This window comes from Perca fluviatilis, chromosome 21 (assembly GCF_010015445.1).
Source record: "Perca fluviatilis chromosome 21, GENO_Pfluv_1.0, whole genome shotgun sequence".
In the NCBI taxonomy this organism is placed as follows: domain Eukaryota; kingdom Metazoa; phylum Chordata; class Actinopteri; order Perciformes; family Percidae; genus Perca; species Perca fluviatilis.
The window spans coordinates 8,376,699-8,395,558 of NC_053132.1; the positions used below are offsets into that span (position 1 = coordinate 8,376,699).

Genomic DNA, 18,860 nt, shown 5'->3' on the forward strand with positions numbered 1-18,860 from the left:
CAGGGTAGCCAATCAATCAGAGAATCGCACATAGTGAATTAAAACAGATTTCATGAGGGAAAGTGAAGAGGAGTGGAGTGGCTTCTCAACCTGATGTCTGCCGATAATCCGTAATCAATTACTGTATTACTCCCCCACTGACTCTGAGTGGAAACATATAGCAGGGCCCGGCTCTGGTCTGCGGCAAACTGCAATTTCCAATTCTTGTAATCACCAAAGTCCAAGAGCCAAGAGCAGCTGATGGACTGGGAGCTGTGGTCGGCGCTGCCCTCCTTTATCGCTCTTTATCTTCCACCGCTAATCGTTTCCTTCCACACTCAACCTGACATTCAGAGAATGTGGGAACCGGCCTCCCCCCTCCTCTGTCTCCCCATTTACTGGATTATGAGTCTGTGTCATGTTCCCTCTGCTTTTATAATGCTGCGGTTTGGTACACAGGGCAGCGTGGACATCCGAGACTCACTGCTCTGTGGCGATTCAAAATGAGAAATGAAATATTGACGTTGCTTCACCCAATATCAGTGCAACCTCTACATAGATGTAGAGTGGGTGGGAAGGACTTAATGCTTGATTCAGTAGTCACCACTAGGGTGCACCAGCCTCTCAGCTACTTTAGATCATTAACCATTTCTGATAGGCCGAAGGGACCATGGTTTTTACATCATACAGAATGATTTATACTCCCGGGTCATCTTAAGTGTAGGTTTTAAAGGGGAAACAGATTTTATCTTTCATTTCACCTGGGTGTGCGACACCACTGTAGGAGGGCTCTGCGTGGGTGACAGGATCCAGCAGAGGCTGTTTTGGGGGATCAAGACTTGAGAATGACATTTGTCTTTGCTTGTCTCTGCTGTTTAAGGAGCCATCTTTGCTCCTTTTGTATTTTTCTTTAACTTCATGTTTTGTGTCAGCCTAATTTGATGTCTACACTTTCATCTAAGTGGATCAAAGTGCATTATTTAGATCGTCTGTGTGTCTGTGTCTGTGTGTGTGATGGCCGTTACAGAGGAACGTGTTGTTGAAGAATAGCTTGATAAATGGCAGCTGTGCCGTCTTATGTCTGATATCACGGCTGACGTAGGGAGAAGTCTGTTTGCAGTATTGTCACACATGTGGTCACTTGACTTGTAGTCTTGCGTTGCCACACCGTCCTCCACAGTGCTACGGAGGAAGGTCTGGCTAGTCCAGACAACATTCCTGGATAGGAAAAAAACATGCTCTGGTTTATTGCCATTTCTTTAAACCAATCACAATCGTCTTGGGTCACTAAGCGCTGGACGCAGGTACAGACCCTCTGCAATAGCAAAATAGACTACTTGGCTTGTTATCGTATGCCAGTCAGGTGCTACTGCTGGTTATGAAGGCTGCCTAGAATTTTTGGGATTTTAACTTGGGAATTAAGAGTCATTTCATTTTTAATATTCTATATGTCTCAGATGTGTACTTGCTGCACTTCCGCTTTGTGTGATTTGTTTTGCTTTTGCATAATTTGTCCAATTACACTTGCCATCTTGAATGTTTATGTGAGTTTGGGTGCATGACAGTGAGAGATAGGATTTTGGCAGGATTAGCACCTCACTGTGTTAATCCTTCCAGATTGATGTCTCTGTCACACCACCTAATGTGTGTTATATTGTAGTCTGATGTAATGATTAAGTCTCTGACAAAAAACAACAACATAAAACTGTATGATTTTGTACAGCTAGTGGGGCCTCGCAGGGCTAAGATCTGTACATCATAAACAGTGATTGGCACCGTTACATACTGTTTTCTTCTTTCCGTATTCTTCAGATAACATGTCCATTTGATTATAGGAGCTAAACCGCTCATGCATAAGCAGGTCTGACTCTAAAACAACCCGCACAAAAACCCTCAAGTCCCCAGAGGTCCTTAAAGTTCTCAAAACCCTGTGTCTGCTCTCAAGTGGCATCGAGCACCAGATTGCACTAGGTCTTAACCACCCCGGCTTTCTCACCCTTTAATTAATTCAAACTCAGCGCCACATCCTGCACAGCTTGACAATACCAAGCTTGTGTGTGTGTGTGTGTGTGTGTGTGTGTGTGTGTGTGTGTGTGTGTGTGTGTGTGTGTGTGTGTGTGTGTGTGTGTGTGTGTGTGTGTGTGTGTGTGTGTGTGTGTGTGTGTGCGCTGGCATCACAGAACCCCTCCCATGCCAGCGATGGCAGAGGTGGGAAAAAAGAGAGGTGGCAGCTGAGTGCATGAGACCGCCTTCTTCGGCTGTCCGATGGTCTGACATAAACGCAAGTCTTTCCATTCATTTTTACTGGGGGTAGTGCGTTTTGGCTGCGAGGGGGGACACGCAGCTGGCCTGCGGCGAAAGGTTGAGACTGACTCAACTTTTGGAGAAACAGAACCCCACGTCACACTGCGGTGGCCAATCATGTAACCTGCGATCAGACTTGTCGGTGTGTTTTGAGCTATGGTTTGAAGCGGTGTGAGCATCCCATACAGTAAACAGGAAACATCACTGTCGCTGCCACAAGAACGTTTTAAAACACTATGAGGGTAAAAAATCGAAACACGAGCACTGAACTGCCCAGGAGTTGTGCTGAATGTTTCCTGCAACAACAAAGCACTCACACTTTTCTTTCTCTCCTGTGAAATAAAGCTGCCTTCATGTGCGGTCGGAAACGTTGTTATCTATAAACGATTTGAAGGAAAACGGTAATTGTGGACTACAAAGTCTACTTGTGCTTTGTTGGGGGATTTAAGAACACAACAGGACGTCGCACAAATGGGCCGTTGCATTAAAACTCCCCACTCCGCACAACCCTGTGGCAAATCGCCAGGTTGGTTTTTTTTTGTCTGAATGCCGCAATAGAAGAATAGCAGCAGGTCTTAAGGCTGCAGCATTTTGATCACCCACCCACTCTCCCTTGGGGGCCTCCATCAACCGCAGCCTCTCTTTGCCCTCCTGTGGCAGAGTGGTGGTGTTGGTGAGGGCTTGAGTTATTCGACCTCAAGGCTCTGATAGAATGAAAGCGCTATGAAAGCACTGACCTTTTTAGAGAACCATTGAGTTTCTGATTTAATCCTCTCTGCCTGCATGAAGACTCTCAGGGGGGCCCTCAGACGCTCGAGGGGTCAACGCGTGAAACCGATTTGTGGGGATGGCAGGAGGCATACTGTACCATGTCATCGCAGCGGACTCGTGTTGAATATACAGTATGTTTAGCAGGTTGTGTTGGTAAACTACAACATATTTGATCTAATTTATTTCGGTTTAATCTTTTTATACATTAAATATATGTTAACGTAGTTTTTTAGTATGTTGCTAAAGTGCACTAACGTTACAACATAGTTAATCTCATTCATTCTGATCTCATTTATTTATATTATTTTGATATTTATTTTTCAAATTTTGCTTTACTTTTTTATTTGTTTTTCAGTTGAATTATATTTAAAGTTTAAGGGAAAAAAAAATAAGTTCAATAAATGCATGAGGTTTCCAAAGTGAATGAGTAATCATTCACTTAATATTGACCAAAATAATCGTGGTTATGTTTTTTGCAATAATAGAGCAGCCTTAAACTCATGGTCCATTTACTAGCTAAGACTTTTAACTTTTATTATTAGTATATTTATAGCATGGTATCGCTACTTTTACTTAAGTAAAATTTCTCAATATCCATCACATCAGGCTGCTGTTGTATTGCTCGGGCTCTAACAACTTAGCAAGATCTCCGTTAATGAAATCTGGAGTCTCTGTCACGTGTAATTCATCTGAACTAACAATAATATTTGTATACTTTATTAAATATCCCGGGGAAAGTGTCTTTTAATCCTCCTGCCTTCCAGAGAGGTCAGACTACACAGTCATGGAAGAGTTTCTGTGTCTCAGTGCACTAAGTAACTCATACATTTACTCAGTACAAGTTAAGTACAGTTTTACTTTACACTTATTTAGCTTTAGTTACTTTTCATATTAAAATGTTATAAACAAAACATAAGATCAGTATATAAAATAAGATCCATTGTTACATTAAAGTACTAAAAGTAATAATTAATACATCAGTGATCCAATAATAAAATAATATACACTAATACTGACAGGAGCCATTCTGCATAATGAGTAGTTTAACTTTTGATACTTCAATTATAATGAATTACTAATACTTCCGTACTTTTACTAAAGTAACATTCTGAATGCAGGACTTTAACTTGTAATGGAGTATTTTTATGCTGTGAGTGTATTTCTACTTTTACTGAAGCAAATTATTTGAACACTTCTTCCAACACTGGGCTCGACTGAGGATCGTCTGCTGAGGACAGGCTCTTTAAACATGGATTCCATAATTACAGGCCTTTGCATTTTTTCAATGGAAATGTTCCCTTTTCCCAAGTTATATGATATCATTTTCTGCCTCCTGCTGTGCACTCATGAAAACATATGTTCTCAGTTTGTTTTACATATGCAACATAACTTTGTCTTCATTTTTCACAGATCCCCTGACCACTGTGTTTTACGTTGTCTATTTTTAGCCCGCTGTTATCTAAGACTATGAGTGCCGAGTATTGCTCATTCTCAAAGAGATATCTGAGTGGCTGATTGTTATGAGTTGTAATCACTGATTGCTTATTTGTTCCTTAATAAACACCTCACGAAAGTGTCAGGCTCGCCAGAGACCATCGCCCAAGCTGATTGATTGGGTCTGCTCCACTCTGAAACATTTAAAGGGAATTATTTCAACATCTCTCCCCAGATTACACTGCTTTCCCCTAATTAATGGCTGCAATCAATTCAATTACTCCCTCCCCATGGATTGCCACATAAAGGTGGAAAATTGCATTTGGCCTTAAAACCTGAGAATCCGCTTGGTTTAATTATACCACCTCATTTTTCTCCCACTCTTGCTGCAGTGATTACAGTAATACTGTATGAGTATATCTAAAATCTATTGTCTCTATCTATGGTGCTTACAGTAATAGAGTGATATGTGAATAAGTGGCACTGTACTACAGTTAGCTAACTTCTAAATGGCCACGTGATGCATGCATAAAAATGGATGGCCAGCATTAACCAGGCACAGTGTGCAGAACTGCTTAGTCAGGTATTACAGCTCATTGTGTGGGTGGTCTTAAAGGACACACGAATGAAGATGAACATGTTGAGCTCTGTTAAATTAGCTACTCGTGATGAATGCTGCATTTCTGGGCCTGTGTTATTGTTTGGTGGTATTTAGTGTCCAAATGGAGATGATAGGATCACTTGTTGGCATTTCTTGCACAGATACAATGGTCTATAATAAGATTTTATTGTGTTAAAGCCCACAGCTAAAACTCGTGTTGAGACACATTATTTGGGGATTTTCAAAAGAGGCATCTGGGGTAGGTTATTATTACCTGAAGCAGTGTTGTGGGCAAGGTAAAACTAACTAAACAGTTGCAATAGATCACAAAAAGTAGTTATCAAGTTTTCTTTATTTATGCTTAATAAGATGTGCAGTGTGACACCGTAATGTAAGAGACGAGCTGTTTGGCTTTCAAGCTTTTGGTTTTACTTTATAACTATCTAGACCTTTTTTCTTTTACTATTACTATTTTACAGCTTAGGTTCCAGTTGGAAAGGGTTGTCTGCAGCAAGGCGAAGTGGTGAAAATACAGCATATCAGTTTGAGTGTATAAAACTGATATAGATTTGTAGGTGGGCTTTTTTTAAGGCTGCTGCCCCCGTCCACAGCAGTACATTGCTTAGAAAAGTACCTAAAACAACTCCACTTTAGAATATCCGAACTATCCCTTAAGGAGGTTGTATTAATATAAATATGTATACATGTGAAAGCATTTTAACAGCTTTTTAATGCTATTAGGTATTTTAATTTATAACAATGCATCATTTATACGTAAAATCTTAACCTGCAAAGGACAGGTGTACCAGCTGATGGCTCAGTTGCATCATTTATACTGCTGGTAGACTAAACTAAGATTAAACATCGATAGATAAACACCTAATACTCCCTACATCATGTAAACAAATGAGACAACAAATTAAAAATACTACTACTCAAATATGTTTTATGACATGATATATGATGATATATGTATCAGTTGTTGTCCTGGTTTCTGGACACAATATTGTAAAATCTGGACTTTTCCTTTTAAGTCATCTAACACAAACCTGCAGTGCACCATGCATTGGGCATCTTGTCCTGTGTATTTTTGAGAGGAAGGCAGACATTTTGGACATCTCAATCTCCCTCTTTCCACGCCTCCTTAGCCAGCCTCGCTTTCTATATGGCATCTGGTGTCCTCTGAGATTTTTTTTTTTAAATGAACACTGACATTTGAGGCATCTCAATCACAACGCCTCCCTACTGCAGCATTGCACATTGAGAAAATCGTTCTTCAATTATTGTCATTATTTCTTGCCTCAACCGTCGCAGCCACCGCGGACCCGGCAAACCATTTGTTCCGCTGAAAGGAAATGTGACATTTTTAGCTCCACTGTCACAGGTGAAAAATAAAGAGTGAAGGTTAAGTGTAGGAAGGAGTAATTGAAATGGGAGTATGATGCCCTCCGGAGGAACACTAAAGAACCGGCTGGATTTAGCGCCGTGATAGAAAAACTTGTCATATTTTAGTCATCAGCCAAAATAGTCTGGATGTTTTAGCAATGAAATATCATTTACCTATCATACCTATCATACCTTTTCGTCATTAAGTGCAAATCAATTCTTATACAGTGTGTCATTGTCAAGGTACTTGATGGAATTGATCCATATCTGTCAATTCTTGCATGCTTGCATTGCAGGATTTTCTAAACTGAAACTTTTGAGGTGTTTTAGTCTTGTTCAGTCAGTTCAAATACAGAAAAGAATTTAGAGCCAAAGTTTGGCATTTTGTGAAAGTACTGCAGTGCCTGTTGAAAATGTGCCTGTTTGGAACGGGCTGATTGCCTGGCCTGTGGTATTGCTGTTTGCAGCTTTCTCAAGACCTAACTAACTGCTCTTGAATGTCCTGTAGCGAGTGACTGAGAGCGTGCTGTACCTACCATGCTGTTCACCTGTGTTAATAGGGGTCCCCTCTCAATCCACTCCACAGTGTTTACACTACTAATAAATATGTCCTACAGATCTCAAGAGCTCACACTGTGCTTCCTTGGGTCACCGACAATGGTCAAGACAGTCGGAGGACATAGAGACCTTCTTCCTTCCATTTTAGATTGATACACTTTCTTGTGTAGGGCTAAATGAAAATATTGATACCACAGTTCATATAAAGCCAGTAGCTGGTTAGCTTAGCTTAGCACAAAGACTTGAGACGGGGGAAATCCTTGCTCTGTCCAATGCTAATAAAATCCGCCTACGAGCACCTCTTAAGCTCACTAACACGTTATATCTGTCTTTGTACATATTAAACAGAGAGGAGTGAGGGTAAGTCTGCCACTGTCTCTGTTAGGTTAATGTGCGAAAAAGACACAGGAAATATAAAGTAGGCATGTTAAGAATGACAAAACGGCACATAATATCAACGCAGCTGTGTTTTGTGGCAATGGGATTAATAATAATAGTTAATATGTTTAGCTTTAACCTGTCAGGAGCTGCATGCTGATGTTTACAGATTATTTGAAGACCACACACATTAGATTTAAGTTATAGATTTCCTGATGTTTCTGTTTCTCAAACACTTACGCAACCTCCCGGAGCAAGAAGTATATCCGTGCTCATTTGAAGCATAATGTGATCAGCCACCCCCACTTGTCATCTATCTCACAGGAATATGTTGCATCTTGTTGACAATATGCGACTAGCCTACAATACACTTGTATCACTTGTAAGTTATTGTTGTCCGACCCAAAATTAAAACTGGCGTAAAATAAATGATATTGTGCACCCATTAGCAAGAGGCAATGTTTAGCTACAGGGATGGTCAGATTAGAGACCCAGGTTAAATCATGTAGAGGGCTGGTGGTGCCCATAAAGTGGCATTCCAAACTTTGACCTGTTACTGTAGCACATCTGTAAGGCTTGTTGGTAACATACTGTAAAACATGCTGGTCTGAGATTTCACTCTGGGGAAATAAGTGTGACTGGAGGAGATTAATAACAAACACTTACACAAACAGCGGGCTTACAGCGTAACGAATATGAACCCCCGGCAGAAGCAAAGGTGGTACACAATAAACTCTCAGCCCCGTGGGTTTGAACCCCTAAATAGCCGTAAAACATGGCTGCAGCTGTACAAATCCAGTTCCAAGGGTAAAACAAGGACAGGCAGGGATGCATGAGCCCAAGAGGAAAATGGAGTAGGTTTTATTGAAACCCTTGTTCCTGTCAAATAATACCTCTCCTCTTTTTTTCTTTTTCGCGTGCGATCTGATGGGTCCCCAAAGCTCCGTCCACACACAAAAAACTGTCCCTTTAATAAAACCCTCCCTCCTTCCGTTTTTTTTAATGCCATTTTCTTTCCTCCCTACTCATCCTTTTCCTCCCCCTCTTTTTGCACTGCGGTTGCCATGACAACAGCAGCACTGCACCATTCATCTGTTGGAGACCTGGGCTCCTGTTCCTTTAGTGAGAGTGCGCCTCTCACATCTATACATAACACGCTAAGCGCTCATGCAGTCACGGAGGCGAAGGAGAAGATCGTTCCTATCTGTGCTTCCAGGGCTCCTAGCGGGAAAAGCTTCCTATTCTTTCTTTTTTTATTTCTTTTTTTTCACTCGTAGTGGCAAAGATTTTGGTCACATGTTAGCCCTCGGTACTACTGCCATCATAAAGGTGTCACCTCTGTGTCCCCCAGTGACACAGTGACTGCTGCGTTCTCTTCCTTCCTCCTTTCCTTATTCTCCCTCCCCTTCCTCTTTCCTCTTCCTCCTCTCACTCCTCCCGTCACTGCCATATCTCGCCTGGCTCTGTATCATTTACTGCGACTGTATTGAGCGGGCAGCATCAGCACTGAAACCTGTGGAGACTTCCTCAGAAAGGAAACAAGAAGGAAGAAAGAGAGTGAGAGCTTCTGTTTCTCCGCACTGCTTGGTTGCAGGTGTTTTTCTGTTTCCTGTTTTAGTTTTTTCTTTCCTTTTTGCTTATTTTTGATGAACTGGTCATCGCTCCGGGAGGAAGGACTGCGCGTGTCGCTGGAGGGGCAAGGAGGAGAGCTGGTGCCGTACTCCAACCTTCAGGAATGCGAGATCTGGTTTGAGAATGGTGAGCCCCGCCACACCCTCTTTTGCTTGATTCCTCCATCTGTGCCTGCAAACCTTGTCTCCTCCTCTTTCACCTGCTGCTACACCTTTTGCTCGGTCTGATCTCACACCTGGAGCTGGCAGCGTCGCCCACTGGTTCGAATGACGTTTGTACAGACATGGGGCTAATGGGAGGAGGAGCACAGGGAAAATAATTTCTCTACATGAAATGATCCATTTGTCAAAGGGCTGCACTCTAATGACAATGTAGGCTCGAGGACCTGTGAATCAACCAGAGTGCGATAATGTAAGTGCTTTTTCGTGGCGAGCTGCTCTGTTTCATGCGTCAGCGTGGGTGAGCATTCAATTGTCTTTGTGTGTGTGTGTGTGTGTTTGTGTGTGTGTTTCTGTTGGACTGTGCATGTCTAAGCACAAGCTGTAGGCGGCTAATGGTGCTTGTTCTTGTTGTTGTGTGTCTCACTTTTCCTTCCAGAGCACAACGTCATATGTAGCATATGGTTGCGTAAACGGGTTGAAGTTGGCGGGGAATAGTTTTTCCCCACACCGTGCAGTCGGCAGCAACAGTAACAGCAGCTTGTTGTTGTGTACCACAATCACCCTGTCATGTGCTGGGATGTGGTTCCTCCTTCCAGTTCCAGTGCTGCAGGCTGCCTCTCTCCTTGCCTTATCCCAGGGGACTGCTAGGTGGTGTGTGAGCAGAACAAAATGTCTCAATAACAATGTCTGCCAGCAAAACACAAGCACCTCATCAGCAGCTGCTATTGCTGGTCTCAGGTGAATGGCTTTTGATGAGGCGCCCACAGCTAGTTTTCACACCACTTAGTATCACCACCTGGAGAGCGCTTTGATGAGCTTACTTTGTCAGCTGTCATTCAGGAGAGACAATTTCAGGGTGGATAAATAACCATGTTGATTGTGTCCAAGGTGGAAGAACATTTCCTGGGTTTTAGGATCCCTCATGGGGTTATTTGAATCAGATGGAGCAGAATGAATGAGGTCCCAGCCACGGTGATATCCCTTCATGGTTATGACACAAGGAAATTGTTATTCAAAGAAACTGTATGAAGAGAGCAATTCAACTGCACAGACAAATATAGGTACTTTAAGTCTTGTATGAGACGGTTATATCTTGTAATAGACACTATAGGCTGCCCTATCTGAGAATACCCTGTGAAAATGTGTGACACAGCATAGCTCTTGATGTGGCTTTTCCAAGGTTATTCTCATCTCCGCTTCCTCCTGAATTCTTAAAGTGTTTTGTAGGTGTGTGTCTGTGCCTATGATCTCATATGTATTCACAAGACAGGTCCGTTAAACCTGGCTTTTGAGTGGCGGGCTTCTCATATACCCTCTGCTGTGGATCAGAAAGATATTGATTTATAGAATTGCTCAATTTCCCTCCCTTGCAACCCCTTGAGCGTGGTTCAGACAAATGGCTTGTAGACAGACTACAATCCAGTCTAAAATCCAACCTACTTCGGTCGATTTTTAGGCAGCAGTTAACCTGACACATGCAAAGTATACACAACAGGACTAATATGCAGTACCTCTAAAAATGTATGTAATGTTAATTTGCTAACCAGTGGATTATAGGCTATATTCACCGTTTAGTGACATTATCATCGCGCCTGGATTATTGATAGCTGCAGGCCTGTTTCACCACTCAGTCCTGATTACAAAAGCAGCCTGCTGAGTGACTCTATTGGCGGATGGGCACAGTCTGTACTATGCTTGACACCCTGGCTATAAATCAAGCATTGGCGACACAACTGTCCTTTAAAATCCTTCGTTTTGTTTCTCAGTGCAAAAGGTTAGAAAAGGAATCGAATTATGGTGTTGTAGAAAACTAGTTGGAGTGTGTCATGTTCTCCCATTGTTTCTGGTCAATCTAGTGACCCTGCAACTCTCGCCCTCAGTTTTTTTTTTTTTGGTAACACAAATGTCTTCTAGGTCAATTTCCTTTGCAGTCAAATGCACAGAATTTGAATTAGTCAAGAGAGCCAGTATTGCTAACTCTTTAACAACTCCCTGGGATCTAGAATTACATTCTTTTATTATGGTGAGAGACCCAGTTAGAGCCGCCATTAGTAAGATGAAACTTGATCCCCTTCTGACCATGCTTCTTAAAGTCAGCTTTTAGTGTCTATGCCAGGTAACAATCTGCAATTAGAAATCTTCTACCAAAGCATTCAAAACAGCTACGGTACACTCTCTGCTAAAGAAACGCAACCCAGACAGACCCTTACCAATTACAGCCCAATCTGTAATCTCAGAAGATAATCTTTCAAAAACAACTGCTTTGGGCACCCGGATAGCTCAATTGGTAGAGCGGGCACCCATGTATAGAGGTTTACTCCTCGATGCAGCGGCCGCAGGTTCGACATGCGGCCCTTTGCTGCATGTCATTCCCCTCTCTCTCCCCTTTCATTTATTCAGCTATCATGTCAATAAAGGCCTAAAAAAGCCCCAAAAAAGTATGCTTTTTAACCATGCACCTAACCATCTAAATGAATATTACAAAAGTTACAGACTATTTATCAAGCCAACCGCAGCACTGAAACGGCCCTGCAAAAAGTAACAAAGGAACTGAGAATCATTGTTGGTGCTAACAAAGTGGCGGTCCTTAGCACAGTGTTTGACACACTAAATCATGACAGTTTGAATGACAGTCTTGAGAAATAGGTGGGTGTCTTGGGTAGTGTACTTGTCTGGTTTCCTTAATTTTTTTGTTTTGATACTAACGATGACATTCCTCAAGGAACCATTCTTGGTCCTTTTCTTTTGTCTTTTACACATGATCCCACTTGGTAACATCATCACAATGTCAGATTATCCCAATGCTCTGAGCACATAAATGCATGGATGTGATAAAAAACTAAAAGAGGACCCAGAGAGAGATGAGTTTTAATCAAAATTTTGCTGTCTGGCAAAACACATTAAAATGTGTTCAGAATTCAGAACTAAAGATCTTTTACTGTGGCTAGAATTTTAACATATGCTAAAAGAAGAGCTCACATTGCTCAACTGTTTATGGCACTCCACAGGCTGAGCAGATTTTTAAGTTATTTTACTTGTTTTGTAAAGCTTTAAATTACCTACCGCCTCCTTTATATCAGAGATTAACAGACCACTAAAATCCTTCCCTGTCTCTTTCTTAGGCATTCCCATTTTTTCACACAATTATCAAAGCTGTCTTTCGTGCAATATCCTGCAACATGATCTTGGGATTGCTAACTTGCTCTGTTATTTTTTTAGTTTTTTTATATATATACCAAGAACCTGATTTTTTTTCTTCTGGGTTATAATTCTCCAGGGCTTTCATTTTTTTAATCTTTTGGTTTTACTCTTTTAATCCCCAGTGTTTAATGAATTTCTATAAACATATTTAGCCATTTTATTGACATAAAACATTGCATTGTTACTGAGTGTTTTATCTTTCTGAATTATAATCCTCTAGCATAGCTACACCTTTACATGAGAGCTGCTTTACAAATCAAGTATTACTATCTTACAGTGTGCTTGTTGCTTACATTTGGTTTTTGTCTGGATATTTAGCAGTACCTTCTGTAAGAAAAAGCTGTGGAGTAGAAAAGAGAAACCCGCAGTGTGCTATAAATAGTGATAATAATGATTTGCTTACAAAACAGAGCAGTGGGTTACATATACCACCTCACTGCTTTCTGCGAACACTGTGGTGGAGAGCTGAGCAAACATTTCTCTGTAAGATACACACAGAAGCCTAAAGAAGTGTGTTATTGTGGGTGTACGTATGTGTGTCCATGCGGATCCAAACCTTTACAGACTGCTGCGCAGGACTGCACAATGACACCAGCCTCAATATTAACATTCACCACTTGTCTGTCTGCTGTTTACTTATTTGCTCATTTCAATTTGTCTGGATCACAGATCTGACTTTGTATGGCTGCAATCAGTCTGCTAAGGGATTACATAAGAGCAACAATTGATTACAGCATGTGTCAGACATGAAAGATTTTTTTTTTTGGTGAGGTTCATTTTATGTCGTGTGAAAGATAATGCTCGATTATCAGGAACATCTTAATTGGAAGCTTCAAAATCAGTCATGTAATGCCTTTTGTATTTATTGTCTTGTTTTAGTGTTTAATTTAATTCCTTATTTGAATAACAGCAGATACACTTCCATCTCGTCCTGATTTTCACTATGACGAGGGTGTGGTCCTCAAGTTGAGTGTAACCGGGAGGTCATAAATATACCCACTAGGGGTTGAACTCCAGCTGGCACAAAGGTCAAGGCAGCCTTACTATTATTAGGCCACTGTATCAAATGGTGTCCTTGGCAATTATGCTGCTGTCGCTTTCTTAAAGTGGCATCATATTTAACTTTACAGCCTACTGGTACCCTTTGGCTTCAGGAGTGCAGGTCTCTGATGACTCCTGCTGAGTTGTGTGAAAAGTTCACGGTCACACTGCTGTGTCACCCCACCACTGAAGGAGCGAAACCATAAGAAAGTAAAGTTAACAGTGTCTGAACCCCTCAGTGTTAACAATAGTCGCCGTGCTCCAGCAGCTACATCATGATGTCCTTCAGGAGAAAGGGTTTGCTCACTAGAGTAAACAGCTGCTTAGAAAGCCTGCAGTATGGAGTACATATGTATCCAAAAGGGCTTTAGACCAGAGATGGAATGATAAAAATAAAGCTGCTCAGAGCAAATAAGTTGCCCAGTGTGGCTAAATTTGATAAAACCGTATCCTATTGATCTCCCTGAAATAGCATCAAGCTGGAGGAGTCTGTTTAGGCAATAATTATAAACAGTGCACTTGATTAGCAGTTTAAACACTGTTATAAAGTGCCTTTGCGAACAATGAAACGATACACAAATAGTAGTAAGATGCATTCAGTACCCCGATAACAATATAGTTGGTATGTCACTAGAAAACATAATAGTTGTCAAGTTGTTATCTTAATCTTTTAGAAGCCAATCAGATTCCAAATCGTTACTCTTTTCCCAAGGCTGGACGCTTAATGCTTTGTAAAAAATCAATGTGATTTTGGAAAGAGCTCAGAATACCTTCAACAAAATCTTAGAAAATCCTAGATATAGGTCTATAGTTCTATCCAGGCCCAGTAAGGTTGTGTGAAACGTGGAATTAACATGTTTTTGAGCGAGGGGGGAGCTCGGCTAATGAGCGTTCTTAGAAAATCAGTCCCTCCCTCCACCCTCTTAAAATTCTGCCTGTGCCTCACCTTGCTGCTACTCCTAAGGCTGCTTGATAGATACACATGTGCGTGTGCGCCGACACACTAACACACATATATTAAAAGAGGGAGAGGCAGTCTGGCTAATAGAATTGCACTTGATGCGGACTGCCTCTGTTGTGAGGTTGTGACTGAACATCTCGCTGTGTTGCACAGCAACATCTGGTCTGCATTGTTTTGTTCAACAAGTCAACGAGACAAACACACAAAAATCACCCGTGGTCTCTGAGCTGGATTACTATACGCACACTGGGAACAAGCCTCCAGGCCATACATTAATACTGGTGAAATTAAATGTTAAACAGCACGTCCTCAGTATCAAGCACACATTAATTATCAGCCACATCTGTGTTTCAGTTTATCTATAACGTCTTAAAAGAGTAATCCACCAATTTAGTATTGCACTTCATTAACATTGTCTGACTCACAATGGACCAGAGATATCAACTTTTTTTGTTTAAGATAATTTTTTTGGCCATTTTAGGACTTTAATGCCACAGGACAGATGAAGACATGAAAGGGGAGACATGCAGCAAAGGACCGCAGGTCAGAGTCGAACCCGCGGCTGCTGTGTCGAGGAGTAAACCTCTATATATGTGTGCCTGCTCTACCAACTGAGCTAACCCGGCCACCTAGATTTCATCATTTTAATTCCACGTATTCTTCTTCCCTGTCGAAACCTGCCGCCTACATCACCCACAATTCAACTTGACAACACTTTGGTCAGAAATTTGGGTATGTTATGCTACTAGCAGCTAATGTAGCCTCAGTGGAGTCCCCCTTTTTAAAGTAGTTGCAAAAGTTGAAATTGAAAGACATATTATCTGTGTGTACTTGCATGTTTTGCTAAATCTCTTTTGACTTCATAAGCTGTTTATGGAATATCTAACATGGAGCATAACGTATGGTTCGACGATATTACCAATGTATTATCGTTTGTCAACTTTTACAGCAACCATAGCTTGATATGATTATATTGTGTTATTGTTTTAAAAAAAAATTGTTATGTCCAAATTAATTATTCTGAGTAAATTGTAAAGAAAGGTAAACAAAAGTAGTTGTCGAGGGTTTTATTTTTCATGCGTGAAGAGTTCCGTCTAATGTAGGACGTAACCGTAGAACACGTTAATTTGACTTAAAAACCATATCATAGTATTTATCAAAATATCCTTAAAAATAATGTGACAATGATGTAACCACATTATAAAGCCTCACATGTGTAAACAAATTTGATAAAGACCACTTCATCTCTTTCTGAGCCACAGCAGAAGATAGCCCCAACCCAGAGGATCAGAGCCTCAGTCGCCCCAGCTTGTATCTTTGAAAGCTGAGTTCCTTGAATCGAGGTGACGAGGGGAAGACCTGAGTAGTCGATACAAAGAGGTTGTTTGATTACATGTCAACAAATGCGTTGGGACCTTGAAGCTTTTAGTGTCGGTAAAACCACTCTGTCCGTGCGTTACCACCACCTTTCAAAAGGTGGGCAAGACTCGCCGTTTCCCGTGTGCTCTGCTGTTGCCATAGTGACCGGGGGCTGCAAGCTCGGTTTCTGTAAAACTCTGCTTGGGTTGCAGACAGCTGGGCGATGTATGTCCTCACCCACATTAGTGTTCTGTATGTTAATTCGTGCATGTGTGGGCGTCTATGTCTTCGTCTGAGTGGGTGCCTCAGGTCGAAGGTAACTGAGACAGTGGGTCAGACATTGCCGTAGAAATGTCTCCTTTCACTCGCTTATCTTTCACTCACCTGCAGCAAATGAGAAATTGTGCATTGCATACTGTATTAGAGTCTCCAATTCATATTCAGATCTTGTCGTTTATTTGTTGAAAACCCCGGTTGTGTCTCTGGGGACTGTCATGTTGAAAAGAAGCGTTCCTCTTTCATATGCACGATACTCTGCATACGTGAATTTGAATCACAATATTGACTTTCTTTTTTGTTGATCATTTCACCAAAGCTTGTGTGTGTGTGTGTGTGTGTGTGTGTGTGTGTGTGTGTTTGTGTGTGTGTGTGTGTGTGTGTGTGTGTGTGTGTATATATGCTGACAATCTTGGGAATAGAGATCAGCTTCTTTTTACATTTTCCAATTGTCCATTGTCACCAATCTCTCCCCGTTCTCACTCTAATCTCACATGTACACTTGCATACATGCCACATGAATATTCATATTCACACCCTCACATCCTGCGCGTTTAACAAATACCTCTTTCACGGCCACGTGCATCTGCACACACAGACTAGAGATATTTATTCATAAGCTCATTAGAGGAGTGGATTTGCCTGCTGCCATCCATCACACTGTCACCCACCCTCAGCCTGGCACACACTGACAACAGAACTGCAGGAGAGAAGTCCCTGGGATTTAGTCTCCTGGAGCCGCTGCTATAGAGGGGATTTACTCCAATAGACAGAGTCTCACTTCGCCATTTTATAGAGGTGAGATCAGTGAGACAAAAACCAAAAGAAATGTTAATCTCTCATTTACAATTTTAGTCTCTTTGCACAGTCATTGTCAACTGGTGTTCAGCAGCATGCTGGCTTTAGAGTTGCACAGGTGCACTGTCGTGGATGCTCTTGCAGGCACACTGTCACGTGAAAGCTCAGTCCGTCACAGTCTCCTTGTAGCTTGTTACAAGCTAGTGCAAGCTGTTGCAAGCTTGTCACTGCAGGTGCAAGAGCAGCTTATTGAAATAAGGCTTTCAAACTGTGGTTTGAAAGAGATTTTTTTCCTTTTTTACTTTGGGCCCTTTTTGATTGAAAGAATATGCAGCAGAATCGCAGACTGCTGTATTGCTCTTTTTTTTTCTGTGAACTCAACGTGAACTTTTCAAGACTCGTGAAAAAAACCACCAATATAGATAAACATTGTTGAATATGTGTGAAAGATTTTTGTAATATCTTCGTTGTTACTGGTGGTGTGCCCTGGAATCTTTTGTGCATGGGAAGAAAAAAAAAGTTAGGAAACACGTCTTTTCCAGTGAAGGTCAGGGTTTTAAACTAATTCCCATTTACATCCACTGACTGCTTGTTTAATTCCCTTGTGCAGGCAAGTACTCTTTAGATGAACGGACGAGGATCCATTGTGGATTCACCAGTTGGGATCAGTGGCTTGAAATGAATGACGCTTACTTTAAAAGAAGGGAGGAAAATATCAAAAAGATAAAGTTTATATCTGATATGCTGTGTTTGACTCATGTATACAGCACCATTTATTTTTTCTTTTTTTTTTTTTTTACAACAAAATATATTGTTTTTTTTTTTTTTTTTTTTTCTTTTGCATCTGAAGGGGAGTGAAGATGAATAGGTAGAAGGAAGGATTTATTTACTTTGTCCATAGTCTTTGAATGACAGAATATTCAATAATTAACTATGGAAATATGTCATTTTTTCTTCATTTGCACATTGTTTTACTTCCCAGATGTGTATTATTATTTATTGACTCACTGAATTTATAGATTTTTTTTCCATTTTTTCCACCTTAATACCAGCAAAATAATGTCAAACATCACAACTATTTAAGTTATATTTTAAGCTAAGTAAATGAAGAAGGACACTTGTGTCTTAACTCATAAACATATATAACTATTAATTAACCATTAAATTAAATTAAATGATGTTTGAGTTTGTCAGGCAGAATACATTTAAGTATCCCTGTGTACGTTCCTTTCATGGCAGTTGATCCGGTCCTGGATAACTTTGGTCCCTTCTTCCTCCTGGCTGTCAGTTGTAGTTTCTCACTGTGGCATCTGTGCTGGCTCACTTCCTAGATGTGGTCAATTAGCAGGGTCCCTCTCCAGACCATACCAACACAGTATTAACACTCTGTGTGTGGCAAGAGAACGCATCTGCTTTACACACATACTCATAGCTCTGAAGGAGTTCTTTATTCCCTCTGCCAAGGAGAGTTTGTTTTGTGAGTAGAATATCTCAAATCTTGACAACAGATTGCAATGAATTGGTGGAAAGTTGGACCATGGGACAAGAAACACGTGCTTATTTTTTCGTGCAGATCCGGATCAAGTTGCAGGAATTCCTATAATAGCAAAGTAAGGGTTTTTCTTATGAACCCTGGAACCTGTATCCCATTATCGGCACTGTTCGTTGTGAAATGTCTCTAACTTTTTGATGAATTGCCATGAAATTTGGTACACACATTCTTCCCCTAATTTTAATAACTTAAAGGTCCCATAACATGGTGCTCTTTGGATGCTTTTATATAGGCCTTAGTGGTCCCCTAATACTGTATCTGAAGTCTCTTTCCTGAAATTCAGCCTTGGTGCAGAATTACAGCCACTAGAGCCAGTCCCACAATGAGCTTTCCTTAGTATGTGCCATTTCTGTGTCTGTAGCTATTGAGGAGGAGAGAAAAGAAAAAAAAAGGGAAAAGGGGGGGGGGGGCCGACCAACTGCCACTTTGCTCATTTGAAAGCCATGATGTCTCTCTCTCATGGGCGGG

General features: G+C 41.1%; 1 protein-coding gene across 13 annotated transcripts in view; it reads left to right on the forward strand.

Annotated features, from left to right (window-relative positions):
• Nucleotides 1-18,860, forward strand: part of tanc2b (tetratricopeptide repeat, ankyrin repeat and coiled-coil containing 2b) — a 156,271-nt gene that overhangs the window by 80,551 nt on the left and 56,860 nt on the right. Inside the window, exon 1 of one of the 13 annotated variants that reach the window (XM_039788520.1) lies at nt 8,633-9,169. The exons of 9 other annotated variants lie outside the window; for them this stretch is intronic. In XM_039788520.1, coding sequence (XP_039644454.1) covers nt 9,058-9,169 — 112 coding nt within the window. In that variant the 5' untranslated portion in view covers nt 8,633-9,057. Of the gene's footprint in view, nt 1-8,632; nt 9,170-9,214; nt 9,455-18,860 lie in introns of those variants that run through there. 3 more of the 13 variants (XM_039788521.1, XM_039788524.1, XM_039788527.1) reach the window with 3 other exon arrangements.